General features: G+C 40.5%; 1 protein-coding gene across 3 annotated transcripts in view; it reads right to left on the reverse strand.

The window, feature by feature from the left end:
* col5a1 (procollagen, type V, alpha 1) overlaps positions 1-16,417 on the reverse strand; it is a 97,199-nt gene that overhangs the window by 64,044 nt on the left and 16,738 nt on the right. For all 3 annotated transcript variants that reach the window (XM_028026208.1, XM_028026209.1, XM_028026207.1), the window contains exons 2-4: positions 11,279-11,446; positions 4,814-5,027; positions 3,671-3,833 (exon numbers count right to left, since the gene is read on the reverse strand). In XM_028026208.1, coding sequence (XP_027882009.1) covers positions 3,671-3,833; positions 4,814-5,027; positions 11,279-11,446 — 545 coding nt within the window. The remainder of the gene's footprint in view (positions 1-3,670; positions 3,834-4,813; positions 5,028-11,278; positions 11,447-16,417) is intronic.

A 16,417-nucleotide genomic window follows, 5' to 3' on the forward strand; every position in this document is an offset into this window, starting at 1 on the left:
TCAGAGTATTTTGGGCTATGATTGTGCCAATTCTGTTCTAGATATGACTGTGTGTTTAGGGTTACAGTCTTGTTGGAAGGTCAACTTCTATCCTAGTTTTAAGTCCATCAATCCTGACCAGCATATCCATGCTGAGGAAATGCATCACCACACCATGATTGTGTCACTACCTTGTATCACTTTACGGATTGTGTGTTCATTCATAAGGTTTACCATCATATGCAACCTTTTATACAGAAAACCAAAAGTTATCCTTATTTGTTGTGTCCACCCAACATGACTTGCAAAAAACAGCAAATCTCACTTTCTTATAAAGGTTCAAATTTGCATTGATAAGATTCTCCCACCTGAGCCATAGAGCTCTGCTGCTCCTCCCGAGCTGCCATCATGTCGACCTATCTGTCCCATAAAATCCCGGCAAAACACATTCAAGTTTTCGGTTGCAGTGCGAAATAACAGCCTGCTTCCGTAAACACTTTAACACCAATTTAATCATCTTCCACAGGCACTGTCACAAGCGCAATATTCTTATGTAAGATGCTGGGGAAAAAAAAGAGAACATACAGTGCTTGCAGCGGGTAGACGGTCTCTCTGTTGCCACAATAACCTTGTTAGAGACCAAACCACAAACCACCTCAGTGTAAAAGTGCTACTTATCCCCTGACTGCTGTATATCAGAAAAAAGCACAGGCTGCAGTAAAAACCTTGACAAGCAGTTAAATCATGCCGTTCACTGTTACTCAACGGTGTGACAGAGAAGATTTTATCTCCTCTCCCCTCTTTTATTTTTATGGTTGATACAGCATTTAAAAGAGAACAAACAATACTCTTTTTTTATCTGAGGAAACTAACGTTTAATTTGATTTGTACTATAAAATCAAAACCATTTGTATGTCAGAGGTTTTGTACTCTGCCAATAGTCAACATGGTATCAGACTAAACTACAAAAAGGGAATTGAAGTAATGGGGGAAAAAAGGCAGAGCAGCCTGAGGACAATTTGGAAACTATGTGGCATATTTTCCAGTTTCTGAACGCACTGAAGCTTGTCCTGTCTATCGACTGGCAGACGCACAGCAGGAGTCCTTTAAACATCTCTCCCAAACTATCTGCCGGCTCCCACAGTCGCTGCTGAGCTGTTACTGCAGCGCTGGCTGATGGCTGGCTGAGATTACGCTCTGTTTCCGTGCAACTTCGATTTCGAGTCAAAAATGCCGTCATTGGCAAAGACTAAAACAAAGCAAATTTTAATAAAACAAACAAACAAACAAACAAAAAAAGAAATCTGGAGGAAAATTGCTACTGAATGACCGTAGCCAACTCACGTACACAGCAATTATATCTGAACTGATGCCTCATTAGTACTAAAAGCACCTAAAGTACAAAAAGTATTTGTGTAATGTAAAGATTGTGCTTCGTGTTTCACTCAGAGTCCCTATTGTTCCATGAAAACAATTAGCAAAACTATTTTTATCAAACATCATGAAGACGAACCAAGGTTGGAGAGAAAGTTGTGGAGAACTTTAAAGCATGATTAGATAGTAAGATTATTTCCCAAATATTAAGCGTTTCACTAATTATTTAAAAACTTTACAAAGTATGGCACGGCTGCAAACCTACCAAGACACGGCTGTCTACATAACTGACCCAACGGACAAGGAAACCATAGCCAAAATGCCCATGGTAACTCTGTGGAGGACTACGTTCCACAATTCTGTCCCATGTGGAAGAGAAGCAACAACTAACCGTTATTGAAAAAAAGAAGTAAAAAAGTTTTCCAGTCACAGACCAAAATGTCACTTTTCGACTGAAATGAGAAACACTGCTGGTATCAGGAAATGACACCATCCCCACAGTGAGACATGTTTGTGACAGCCTCATGCAGGCAGAATGCTTTTCTCTAGCAGAGGCAGGGAAGCTAGTGACAAGGTAGGGAAATGATCATTTTGGTAGGGTGTGAGTGCTTGTAAAGATGGTGTTAGTGGAGTTAATAGAAATATGGATGGAGCTAAATAAAACACAATCCTGCAAGAAAACATGCTATGCCTCACTTCCACTCAGCAGTACGGTACGTTCGGTACTCTATTTTAAGGTCTGGTGTATTCAGGAAACCGTTTCCACTGGTGGTTGGATCCCCAAACCCAAATGCCTAATGTAATGTCATGCTAATGTGACGATAAACGTGTTATGTGCTTGTTGTGAGCGGTGATGTTTTTTCCTGCCCTTCAAATCAATGGACAGTGTTGCGTGTTCCACTGGACCTACAACAGCAGAAGGCCCAGAAATGGTGCGGTGCAAGTCAGTTGTGTGGGCTGCTTTTACAATGGAAAAAAACAATGAGGGAAAAGCTTGACACTGAGGCGAGGTTTCACCTTCTGGCAGGATAACGGCCCAAAACATACAACCAGAAAAACAATGGAATGGCTACGGTCAAAGCACAGAGTGTCTGAATGATCTGAAATTCCGTCTGAGAAAACCTAAAGTCGGACGCTAACAAACACTCTCTATCGGCTCTGCGTTGGACTGAAATTCCATGGTAGAGCTTTGAATAACAGAAAAGACATATTGACTTTGGTTTTACATCCCACTATGTATCAGTGTTAGACTGGCGGATGAACTCTAGGACCTGTAGAGAGAGGTGATGTCATATTTTTTCCGTTCTATCTGCAGTCGCGGAGCAGCAGTGATGTTAAAGGTCAGCTGGCTCAGCATCAGTCACATCAATCTGTTTCTGTTGGTAATTATTATCAAGGGCCTGAACTTCATGGACTAATCCCCCTTTAAACAAACGCAACTCTGAAAGGACAAAGACAACACTTGTACTCGCCGGATTGTCGCTGCGCGAGTCCGTCCCTCGCAGAGGTCACGCTTACGTACCCAGCACAAAAGCTGGTTATAGAAAGTATCCGTAGTGTTCAAGTCACATAGTGTATCATCAGTGTAACATAATCCCCAAAAGACTTCCTGTCCACCAGTCAGAATGCAATAAATCCGACAATATTTTGTTCATTGATTCTATGTGAACAAAAGGAGCTTTAAATAATCAGAAGCGCATTTGCGCATGTTAAAAAAACTCTGACAGAAATGCTGCAGCTTGTCAAGACGGGAAAACTCCAGCAGATAGCTAACAGAGTGTGAGCAGCAACAGGGACATCCAACCAGCAAACATACACAGCACGTTTGGAAACGGAGCAGAATTACGGGAATCAGAGCTCATTTGTGGACAGTGTGGAACATCAGGCAACCTAAAATTAAGTGTGATTTGTGATTTTGGTTGCCTGAGTATGAGTGGGTGGCAGAGGTCGGTGGGGTTCTGCGGGCCAAATCTGCACATCTTCAAGAGGATGTGGCCACCACCACAATCCCTTATTTTATGCTGCATGTAAAGAGGGATGGGCACTGGGGTTGACCACTGTTCAGACCACAACCGCAAATGTCTATATGGACGTTAAAATGGAGATTATGTTTTGCTTTTATCTGATTTACTAAAAGACGTCAAATCAAAGCACAACTAAAGTTTTAGTGACCTACATAAAGAACACTCCACTTATAGCCATGCTTCACCAAACAATACAGCCATTCTTCCCCTTACACATTTTTTTTTTTCTGGTCTCAAGTTTATAAATACATTCACCATAAAGAGTGGGAAATAAGAGACAACGTATGGCCTACCTCGAAGACTTCTTCATCAAGTATTCTAGTTCCAAACACTATAATTCCTTTGGTATCAATGATGGGGTTGGGGCTTCGAAGCAGCTTCTGGTTGATCTTCTTTTTACAGTCCAGAATGAGGGTGATGGTCTGTTGGTGCACGCTGATTGCCACTCGATGCCACCTGGCAACAAGAGGTGGTGTTAGTTCACACACTTACAGGATAACGTGCAACCCCATGGCGAGGCCCTGAGAGGCCTGTACTACGTTGAAATTCAAAGGTATGCTGTTATGTTGGTTCAGATGGATGCAGGTAATTATGATATCTTAAAAAAATCTAACAAATGCAGAAAATAAAAATAAAAGGCCACCATATCTACAGATTACATACAAATTAAGTCAAGAAATGGGAGCGGATCCAGTCCAATACTAGTATCACAACAGAAAATGACTAAATTCTATCTATCAGATTACCTGGTGTAACCATCATATATTTTCACTGCTGTACACAAAATCTTAAACTTCAACCTTATTGAGCTGCTGTACTTTGCTTCCATACATGAATAATTTGTGACTGTTCACAGTAGAAAGGCTCAATCAGCTGCAGTTGGTGAGGCTAACTGGGCTAAAGATGCTAACCACTAACAAAACTTATTGTTGAAAAAGGTTTTTAAAAAGTTTTTCAACAAACACAAAAGTTATTTCCCTTCAGCTCATGAATAATTAATGTCCAAAAGTCTTGTTAAGATGAATAATTTGTGACCGGTAATAGCAGATAGGCTTAGGCTAATGAGGCTAATAATGCTAAAAAGTCTAAAAAAGCTTTTCAACAAACAGAAGTTATTTCACCTCAACTTGTGAATAACTGATGTCTGATATTTTCTAAGTTACAGAAAACATGATCGTTATGTTGATTAATGTAGGAACTCTCCATATCACTTTACCAACATTTCACATTCCACAAAGCTCAGCCTGTTGCTCAGTTTGAGCAAAAAACAAAATTGATATACACATGAAAGTATCATTCTGATGTTTGGTATGTTATTATGAATCTTGTGAATATAAATGCAAATGATTTAAGTAAAAGAAGCAAGAAATAATCTCTAATAAAAGATAACCCCACATTTGTCGGGGGTTAAAAGAGCGACAGACTGATGCACCTACTTTCCGTCAGCCAGGTTGACTCCTCTGAAGAGCGGGTAGTCCTCTGGGCTGGGTTTGCCTGTTTGGTCCTCGTAGAGGAATACGGGGGATCGGCCCACTTCCAGTCCGAGCTGCTGGATGCCCTGCTCATTGTACATGGACAGCAGGAAGGACTGGCTGCCCTTCTTGGGTTTTACTGTGGCCAAGATGGAGAAATCCTCAGGGAAGGCATCACCTAACAGAACGGGCGGCGAGTTGGACACAAACAGAGATGAGTCAGAGAGTTACAAGCAGCAGGAACGATTCATCATCGTGAGAAGAATGCGATACACCTTCTGGCTTGAAAAGTCATTGTAGTATTATGTCAGTAGACAGATTTATTGTCATGAGGACAAATAATATTGTTATTGTCACTTGAACAGACAGGGATTGAGAAACTGAGAAACTATTAATGTGGGCTTTGCGCAGAAAAAGGAAGCAAGTGCGATGTGAAGAGTGCCAAGAGTGCAAACGGATAGGATTAATCTGAGAGTGGTGGCTGGCAGGACAGAGTCTGTTCAGAGAGGGTTGGGGGAAAAGTGCAAGGTTAGAAAGAGAAATACAAAGTGGATCACTTCCAGTACAACGCAGGGTGAAGAGCGTTAATGACAAAAACATCTGGTCCTAAGAGACTTTGTGAAGCCATCCTTCAAACTCCTCCTCCCCACTTTTTCCCTCCCGTCCCCAAGCTGATGCATCCAACAGACACGGAGACCCCAAATTATTACAGGAGAGATTCTTAATGACACATTTATTTGGAAATGGAAATACCAACAGCCTATTGGTATGCGATCACATGAAAGATATGAAAGCGATCCGTTAGGCTCCATCTGCTTAGTTCCACTGTGGAGGCTCAACTATTTCCGCAATTCTGCCAAAGTATGGGGCCCACATCTGCCAGACAAATTCTCTCCTAGTAGGGTGCACTCAGGACCTCATGAAAAAACCCTTCAGAAGAGAGAACTGCTTCAACTATGTGGCTTTGTGCTAAAAGACTTCTGATCTTTTAGCTTGAAAAAGATTAAAGTGAAGCGTTGACATGGCCGATGCCCAGATGCCATCTAGTCATATGACTTCATCTAGTCATAAAAGTTTAAGTCTTATGTTTTATACCTTGCCGCTGTTTGAGACTCTTATTTTGAATTAGGAAAGGAAGCAGCTCATGAGATGTGTGTGCTGACATAGTAGAAAGAAAGAATAATTAACTACAAAAGAATTGGATGGACGATGCACAGTTTTTAAGAAGCTGGTTGGGTTCTGAAGAAAACACAACTAACCATCTAAGAGTAAGTAACTAATTAAGTTAAAGCACTATTTACCTGCTTTTTAACAAGTATAAACATTTGGATCCTCTGCACTTAAGACTGATTAAGCCTGAACTGAATCTGTAAGACACATTTTAAGGCTTATAAAACCTTTATTATAATTGTAAAAACACAAGTGAGGATTTTTTTTGACATTCGAATAGCCTTAGAATTACTCAAGCATAAAAACAACACCAGTTAAATTGACCAATTAAACCACGACTGGATTGTTCACTGATGACAGATACGTTTGAGTTCTGAGAGCTGTATTTCTGAAAACCAAAAAAATCATGGATTTTTAGCATCAATGTATTATTGTGCATTGGCTGTGCTACATTGCTACAAATTCCAGATGCTTATTCTTTAAAAAAAAAAAAAAAAAGATTAAAGTGATAACTGTTATGTTTAACATAAGCACAGAGGGCACTCAGTCTCCACTAGCAATCTCTCTTCAGGTTTCCAAGCGAGCAGAACAGAGAGGCTGGGCTTAGGGAAAAGATCTTATTGTAGCACCATCAAAGACTCTTTTAGTTACAGGCCAGGGAAAGGCTTGAAAAATGTTAAAGTGATAGTTATGTACTGTGGAAGAAAAGGTGCCACAGGAAGAGTAGGGTGTGGAAACCCCAGCTTAGGCTGAGAAAGAGAAGAAAAACTCAGAGAGCCGAATTTGTAACAGTCACCCTTCTTCCTTCGTTCCTTATCTCTATCATCTCCCTCTTTTTGTCAGCAGCTGGATGTCTGTCTGCCTTCCTGCCTCTTTCCCATCGCCTCTGTATTAACGCTAAGCACCAGATCGCATCATGAGGACACCACATGCCTTGGCAGCGTCCTCGCTCAGGAATTCTGCTCAGAATCATAAGAGAAGCGCTGCTATAATTGACAGACGTTGTACCGCGATGAGAAAGACCGGGCTTTAAAAGAGGAAGACGAGGATGAGACAGAAAGATCTCAAACAGGGGGAAGGGGACACATGTCACAGCTAAGCCCTAGGATGGGAAAAGAAAGGCTTAGCTCAGCAGGTAGTGTTTAGTTAAAAGCCGCAGTGCTTCTCCCACAATTGCTGCTATGCACTGCCGGTCAGCTGGCTTGAAGATGGTCTATCTCAAAGTTACAGAGAACACCTGTTTGGTTATTTAGATTTAAGGCTTTGGTATGGGAAGCTCTTTTTTTAAGATGGGCTTTAAGATTGCTTTTCTTCTTTAAAAAAAAAGAAGAAAAGCAAATTGAAGCAGAAACCAAATGGTCTCATTTGGACCCATGTGAAAATTGAGACTGTTTTTTATTAATGCCTCATCCTGTCATTTTATTAAGTACCCGATGCCCTGAAACAACCTCCAACGGGATCAAGACAGTCGAGGAGCACAGAAAACTGAAACTGCAGGATAACAGAACCACTGTCCCTACACGAAACTTGTTACCAAACACAGATGGAAAAATATTTTTAAAAGCTGTTTTTTTTGTGTGTTTGTTTTTATCTTTCTGGAAATTGACTACTGAAGCTACTGCATTGGAGATTGCTCCCTTCTCATTTCATGTGTGTGTGCTCAGTGTATGCTGACATGCAGTAGTATGGTGCCAGACGTTCACAGAGTTTACACTGGCACCACCACTACCCGTTCCAGGCCAGAAAAAGATTAAGAAAAGGCAGAAACCCAGGAAGAGGCGCTCACACAGGAGCAATTTGATATTTTCTCGGCGATGGAATAACCAAATTAATTTTCTTGCTAAAACCAAGCACAATATCTTGGACTTAATGCAGCTCGAATTTCCCCTGGTGGGTCTCGTTAAGAGGTGTACCATCAACCCATGTGTATAAAGGCAGGTAAATGAGGTATACCTGCGTCCTGTAATTTATATATTCAGTCTCACTTGTGAACAAATCTGTTTTTATGTAAGACACATGAGCATCCCTGCCCTGTGACAGACTGGCGACCTGTCCAGGGTGTACCCCGCCTCCCGCCTGGAACGTAGCTGGAGATGGGCACCAGCAACCCTCCCGACCCCATTAGGGACAAGGGTGAACAGAAAATGGATGGATGGATGGACATGAGCATCCCAGCAACCCCCGACTTTGGAGCAGAGACCTCAAATTGTAAGCACTCTGAAAGGAAATACCTACTCATCTAATTTTTGCCCAAAGTGATAATTTAATAAGTCAAAGTAACCTGAGAAAAGTTGATCTTGACAGCATGCATAGTGAGGAGGAGGAGGATGAGTAAGGTAAGCAAAACTTAAATCACACTGTTAGAGAACTGCAGCAATGAGAGGCCCTTGGGGGTCCTTAGAGTTTTAAGCACATCCTTTTCAAGGTGTGCCAATACTTGCTGAGTGTAAAAACAACCCCAAATTATCAAATCGTCCAAATACCCTCTTTGAGCTAGAAGCCAACTGACTGACGTTTTGGATTATAATTAGGATTGGACTCTATGAAAATTAACCTGAAACTCACAAAAGGACTGAACTGTGTTTAAAGGACGCTTCCGATGATGACAATGTGGCCTGCACTAAACGCAAAATAGAGAGCACCTTACCTCATAGGCAAAAATGAAAGTCATCATTTCCATCTCAACATCATAGTTTTATTAAAAATGCAGCATCTGGCTACATCTTCTCTTTTGGCAATGAAAGAACCCACTTGCAGTTTCTTAATAATCCCTTTAGCACAACATCTTAGTGTCCTCCTAAGACGTTTTCCTGCATTATACATAAAGGATAATCAATTATGTGTCTGCCACAGTGAGCCTGAATAGTAATTGTATAATTAGCTAACATTTAGTGCAGCTGCAACAGATCTTTGCAGTATTGCTGTTGCCGCAATTGATATTTGTGATAATAGGTTTTAGGAATATCAATGCAATTACTCCTATTATGATCAGCAACTTATATTTCCTGACAGTATATATATCTTCCAAACTTTTCGATAACAAACGTTATGCTACACCCAAAATCCGGTGTAGCACCATCACTGTCCAAAACCTTCCTCTACCCCTCCATAAAATACATTGTGCTTCCCTAATGATTTAAATCAAATACTGTGCAGTCTAACTCAAGCTATGAACTATAAATAAGCAGTTTTGAATTGATCTGGTTATGAGCTTTAGTCTTATAATTTACTATTTGGTCCCAAGATATCAATTTAATGGATACCAGCAACACCACGTTATGATTCCTATCCATTAGATGACTCAGACCTACTGTTTTCGGTCCTAATTCAGGATTAGGACCAAACTATTATCTTTCAAAAATAGGTCAGACCAAATCTGAACATGCAAAATTACCCTTCATTTGAAGGCAAAAGCAGCTGTTCGTTGGCTGACATCCATTCTCTCCAGGCTGTTCCTCTTTTTCTTTTTGTGCCACTTATGATTGAAGTAATAAAGGTAGGAAAGGTCTACAGTGTTTTAAGAACCTCTGCGGTTTTAGATGATTCATTTCTTCCACATGTTTGCCTAATGATTGCATGTCTGCACTTGCTCTTTTCCAACACATCATCGCAGTCTGTCTGTGGTTACTGGGTCACAGCTTGGTGTGTTCCCAACCAAAGCTGGTTTTTATTTTATCATCCGAACAAAAGCAGGATGTTTGCATGTCTTCATTTTTTTTTTTTTTTTTGCCATAATTTTATTTGTAACCTTTCAGAGTGAGAGGATATTATGCAGATTATTAAAGCAAACAGTTCTCTGAGCCAGAGTAATAACTAGCAAAGAAGAGGGGGGCGCAGAATAATGGATAAAATGATGTCAGAAGTTTAGCTGCCTTCTGGAATATATTAGCAAACATTCTTGTAAGAAAGAGGCGAGACAGGGGCCACATCCCAAACACAGACACTAGATTTAAATCCTGCAAGCCAGAGACAGCTAGTTAGTCTGTTTGCACCTAAAGACTATGAGGTGCCTGGTTAAAACCCCTCTCCACATGGTTTGTTTTATGTGGACTGTTATTTCAGATCTTCCAAAGCAGCACATGTGTAATTATAGCAATGTGTGTCTAAACAAAGACCCATAAGGGGCTCCACTGTCATAGAGCATCAAAGTGAAAAGGCATTTGTTTGATTGGAGAGCATGTAAAGGCACGCATGCCGCAGAAGCCTCGTGGCTCAACGTTAAGCCCGAAGAAAGAGTCGCTCGTGAATCAAAGGGCCAGCTTAGCCTCTGACAGAGCCGTGACTGGGGATGTCTTCCAGCGGGCCGAGCTTTTATCGGAGCTAGGCTCAGCCTAACCGCAGTGGCTTCTCAGAGTTCAGCAAAGTCTTGCTAGATGGAAATGAGATAAAAACAGAAGAGGTGGGGGCGTGGGGGTGAACGCGAGGCAGAGGGAGTCCTGGAGAAATGATAGGGAGGAGAAATTATGATGCTTGAGGGGGTAAAAGACGGGCGAAGGGAAAAGGGAGGAGAGAAAGGAAAGTAAGTCTGCAGAGCGCCCCACAGCAGCCAGCGCTAAGCCACGTCAGCACGGCGGAACAAGGCAAAAGTGGGACCCCCCACTACCCTCAACCTCCCACCCATTTCCCTCTCTCCTCTCTGCCTCCCCTGCTTTCACTGCTGTCCCACTGTCCGGACTCCTCCTACAACATGGAATATTAAAGGAGCGGATCCAATTCATCTGCTGTCTGTTGCATTTCTAGGGAAAAAAGTCATTACCTTCCAATAAAAAGGCAGCAGGATTTACAATCAAATGAAGGATTAAAGTTAATTGTACAAATTTAAGCGAATTAAACTAATAACAGATTGTTACATAAATGGTGGAGAGTGATAACTGTTTTTAGAAAGCTTTTGGCCTAAAGTAGACTTATTTTATAATAACAGTGAAATCCAGTTTATCTGCAGTGCTGTGAAACACCGGCTGCTCTCTTTTTAAATGAAATTTTTCTCAATATAAATAATTATTCGTCTCAACATAGAGGTGCCTTACGACTCTTAAATAGTCACAATAAATGAAAGAATTGCTTAAAAATTGACAGAACCAGAAACAACAAAAGAAACAAAGTTAAGTGAGCTATAATCTGTTTTTGTAAAGGAATACAGGTGCTGTTATTATTATTATTATTATTATTATTATTATTATTATTATTATTATTATTACTGCCTACAAACATTTGACCAAAATGGCTACTTGAGCTCTGTGCTTTGACTGAGACACTCACCTGGGTAAAGCTGTTTGGTGGGGGCACTGAGCTGGGCATCTTTGGATACTTTGTACGCCACATCGGGTCCTTGTGTCGACCTCCGATGTGAGCAGAAACCCGTTGTTTTTATAACACCCTCAGGTAAATTGTGAAAATCTAAAATCTTCAAGAGGTCTGCTGGTTCGGCTGCGAAGAAGAAAACAGACACACAAAAAAGATGTTAAGGCTTTATAAGGCTTTATCATACAGCATTTTCCACATTACTTACTCAGAGACTTACAGTAGTTTTATGGGGCCTTAAATAGAATTTGAGCAACCTAGTACCTCCTTTTGATTAAATATGTTCAAACTTTCTGCATTTTCCATCTTGTATTACAAGCATAGCTTAGGACACCAAAACAAATTTAATCAGAAAACAATTTCATTCAATAATTGACTGCATAACTGTTTCTTATTATATAATTTTTCTACCAAAAGTATTTTAAATGAATTGGAAGCAAATACAGGGGGTAAGGAAGCTGCTCGGTTTGCGTTACTTTGGGCTGACACCAGAGTCAATGTGTTCCAAAAATACCTGCATCTAAACTAAATTTAAATTATATGCATTTCTTTCACCATACTTTATTTTCAGCGTCCCGCTGACTCAGACAAGAGTTGGTTGCTCAGCAGAACAATTCACATTTGGGAAAATTTATGTTTTCCCATTTAGGCAGAAAACAGAGATGTGCGCATTTATAGATTCCAATGATCATGGGTTGAAGCCACACAGAAAAACCCACGCTTCCAACCATTTCGCTTGCAAAGTCCACCGCTTGCCTCTCTCCGACCACAACCGTGCAATTAGCACACTCTCGAGCCGGTCGCCTTGGCTGTGATCGGGTCACCGCAGGAGTTCGCTGGGTCAGAACAATGTGACATGGAGATTGACCCTGCACCGCAACCGTCATGTGCCAAAACCGCCCAGGACAAACAGCTGTTCGTGCAGCCAGAAGCAACACGATGACATACACCAGTAGCAAGTTTTTCTTTCCTAAGCAGAGATACGTGCAGGGATGGACACTTGGTCATCTGGAGGAACTTGGACAAACCTCACAGTTAGGAAACATCTTTAAAGGAAGACAAGTGGAGATTTCTGATAACTTGTGCCACAAATTAAAACTTAAACAGAAACAAAAGCAAAAGAATATAGCGTTCATATTAACTTTCGAAAGTGCACGCAACCTGATGTTTTGAGACTAAGATGGAAGTTTTTCCACCTGTAACGTTACACTCATCCTGCAAATTTCCAGTGAAAATGTTGTCCAAGCGTGCCCATCAACATTCCACATCATGAACTGATAATATTTGCCGATGCTAACCTGCAAAAGGTCTCCAAATGTATCAAGTTAAGGTCTTCACACCTTAACGTATCGGTTCGATTGGAAACAAAAGTGGCAACATTTGTTACATTTTCAGTTGGTGCAATTCACTTTCACACTGCACTGCACCAAACCCTTAAAAAAAAGTTCCCATCTCGCCTGTGGCGGCGCTGCACCAAGAACTACTGAAGGAAACAGCACGAAAACCTCTGAAGAAGACATGAGCGCAACTTCCTTCTTCAAGAAATGTTAACAAAAATGGAGTGGCATCAGATTAGAGTAGCTGTAGGATTTTCATTTCATTTCTCCTACCAGCGCCAGACTCTTCTCTCTTGTTTTGGCTGTATTTACCCAGAATTCCCTGCACTGTAGTCTGCTTCCTGCTTTTGGAGTTTGGCAGTTTGGAGCTGGACTCCACATTCACACCTCCCTAAACGAATTAAACTTTCTTGGCAAACAAACTAGAGTTGGGTTATAGCGGACTAAAAAGGGCTGGTGTGAACACACCCTAAGAACATCTTCTGTCCTCTCCCCTCTTCAAATCAAATATATCTTCTGTCGGATTTAGAGATGGACTTCGGTTCAACTGTTTGCAAAAGTTGACAAAAACCCCAGTTCCATCAGAAGAAAAATAAATCTATTGCATGATGTTGCCACTACCATGTTTCACAGTGGACATGGGGTTCTTCTGGATGCTCCCTTTGGAATTAAATATTTCTGTTCTGTGACGCTATTTCTTACTTCAGGTAGAACAGGAACACAACCAGGACTTTTTGGAAACTGTTGTAGCTCCTTCAGTGTTACTCCACTCCTCTTAAAAACCTCCATGACTAATTCCCATCCTGTGTTTATGTCCATTTTCGGTTAAAAAAAAAATCTATGATGTTAGATATGAAATCAGGAACGCTGTAATTATGCCGTAAAGTTCCCACAAAAGTATTAGTTTGGAAATGGGTTTGCAAACGTATGCAGCCATGTTATCGGCGCGTTTTATTTTGTGCATGTACTCTTTCTCAAATGCGACATCTTAGCCGACCGTAGCTACAAGGTGAAACTGCAAAAAGCACAAATTGTTCAAAAAGTCAACTTGTAACAGAAACAACCACTTAAAACTAAATAGGCCATTAAAAACGTCAAATGATGAACGAGCACATTTCAGCTGAGCTTCAAAGCCGCCCGCGGAGACCTGTAACAACCTCCAGCTGGATGTGGTTATGAGTGACTAACATGCAGCAGAAATCAATTAAAAAAACATCCTCAAACAGAGGTTTCCATTGAGAAACAGTTAAGCTGCACATGTTATCCTACAGCTGTGCAGTGGTGTAAATAAACTTCTTTACACACCTCCCGAAGCCTTTTCACGTTTTCTACTCTGTCAAAGCAAAAGCTCAATGAAGAGTTTTATGCACATCTTTACAAAAAAAATACAAAATAAACAGAAAAACTGAAAAATCAAGGAAGTCGTTTTTGCTGAGAACAGAAATGTAGAATGAAAAAACTTGATCTGAACTTAATAAGCATTTTTCTAAATCAGATCCAAGCAACGCTTTGGAGGTAATGATAGGCACAAGAACAGGCATTTGTGATGGCAACTCACCTAATCAAATGAAACACCCTCCAATTTAAATGCTCACCTACGTCTCTGCCTCTATGCTGCACAAGGTACCAATAATCGCACTCCTGTCTGGGAATCCGACACATTTACACCACTTTTGAGTAGAAGAAGGGTCTAAACAGAAAGACCAATTTATCTGTCATCAGCTCTCAATGAACAGAGGGATAGAAAACCACCCAGCAGCCACAAAATGTCCATCATCCACCATGAAAGGGGCGTTTGATTAAGCGAAGCTAACTCTCAGACCTCCGCAGCGCAGTAATAAAGGCGCATGTTTCACTGTTATCTGATGGGAAACATTGCCTCATCTATCCTGCATTATTCGGTTTGTCCACAGGGCCACTATTTCTGTTTAGAAGCTAATTCACGTGACTCGGTTCCAGACGCATCATGTAGCATTTCTGTGAAGTTCTGAGCATTTGAGGTTCCACAATCCAGCAGGGACAAATGCAGAAAAAACATCACCATCACCCGCATAAAGATGCTACATTTCAATAAAGGCTCCGCAAGAATGACGCGGACACACACAGCTGTAAGGTTAATATAGATAATAATAGGTAGTCATCACACAAAAGCCTTCCAAAATAAACAGGGCAATGTGGAATTAAAATTTTATCACAATATTTTGTGGCACTATTGTGATAATGATAAAAGTGATCATGAAAAAAATAAGATTTAATAAAATTTATCTAACTGTATGTTGTGACTGAACGTCAGGGCAATCAAATACTGTTCCTGAAAAACATACCCATTTGAGATAGTCTTCATCAGGACACCGCTCATGTAAAGACTTGTGATTTCTATCCCCAACCTGAACACAGTAGTTGCATTAGTCATATTCTCACTTTATTGATATTTATAAATGTTCTCATGGAACAAGCGGTGGTAAAAAGAAAAAAAATAGCAATGATGAGAACTAAAGTTCTAGGATTTATAAACATAATAAATTGGAATTTATTGTGCCAACGATAAATCAAATTTCTTATAGTAAAAAATATTCATGATAAAGGATTTGATGCACACCCACCCCAATGCAACTTTGTCTGGTAATGTAAGTATAAGCTAATGTATAGTCAAATTAGACCTTGCTCTATCCACGTTGGAGACTCTTATTTTGAAGTGAGAAAGGAAGTGGTTCTGGAGTTGCTCTGTAGTGCTAATGGAGTCACCAAGAAGGACGGTAGGTCAGCTGAAAACACTCGGCTAATCGCCCTCCATTTTGAACTGGTATTTGGGAGAATTATAAAAAGCAAAAGAGGAACACACAAGAGCCAAACAATCTGTAAACACTGAGAATACCGTGACTGGTTAAATGTTAGCCGTTAATGACGCTAAAGTTAGCGCCTGCATTAGAGCTTCCTGTCAGCGCTACACTGAATAACTATTTCAAAAACAGTCTGCACTTATGGACCATTTAGTCCATTTATGAAACAAAAACATTTTAACACATTTTTTTGGCCAAGATAAACATGAAATATAGGTGAAAATCAAAACATAGGGATTGTTTACTTGCTAAAACGGATGGATAAAGATTTATAGCTCTCTCGGGAACCCAATCTTCTAGGGCATGATAATATTCGTTAAGCATGAAACTGTGATATTGTCGAATATTGCAAAGGAGATACATCACTCTTTTTTTTTTACCCATTATTATGACAACCCTAGAACTTTCCTCAAACTTCATTATCTAAGGCCACTAAGATCTCTATCATGTGTGGGCTTAAAGAGAGACTGAAACTCAGTCTAACTGGCCAAATATTTTATTGGCATCTGACGCAGAATCACAATTTCTTGCATTCATTTTGTGAGCTAAATGTATTACATTCCAGTTGGTTCATAGCCAACAGAATAACTTTATATAATATTATTACGACATTATTGTTGTCAACGCTGTACTATGATTTAAGTTTGATTTTTATTTCAGCGTAGCTGCGCACACTTTATAGGAACCAAATGCCTGCAGCTCTAAAATAGGAACACTATAAGAAGCAACTAAAACCTTTTCAATAAGATACAGTGTCTCCAAACTCTCCATAAACGTCAGAGCAGTCTGCTTCGACCCAGCAGTATCTCTATGTAACTGGCCAACATCCAGCAGAATCGTATCCCGCTTCAAACAGATCAACCAATGACTTGTAATTGTACCGAGGCCCCTACAAGGCCTGGACAGAGCTGGCTTACACG

This window comes from Xiphophorus couchianus, chromosome 8, assembly GCF_001444195.1.
Source record: "Xiphophorus couchianus chromosome 8, X_couchianus-1.0, whole genome shotgun sequence".
NCBI lineage: Eukaryota > Metazoa > Chordata > Actinopteri > Cyprinodontiformes > Poeciliidae > Xiphophorus > Xiphophorus couchianus.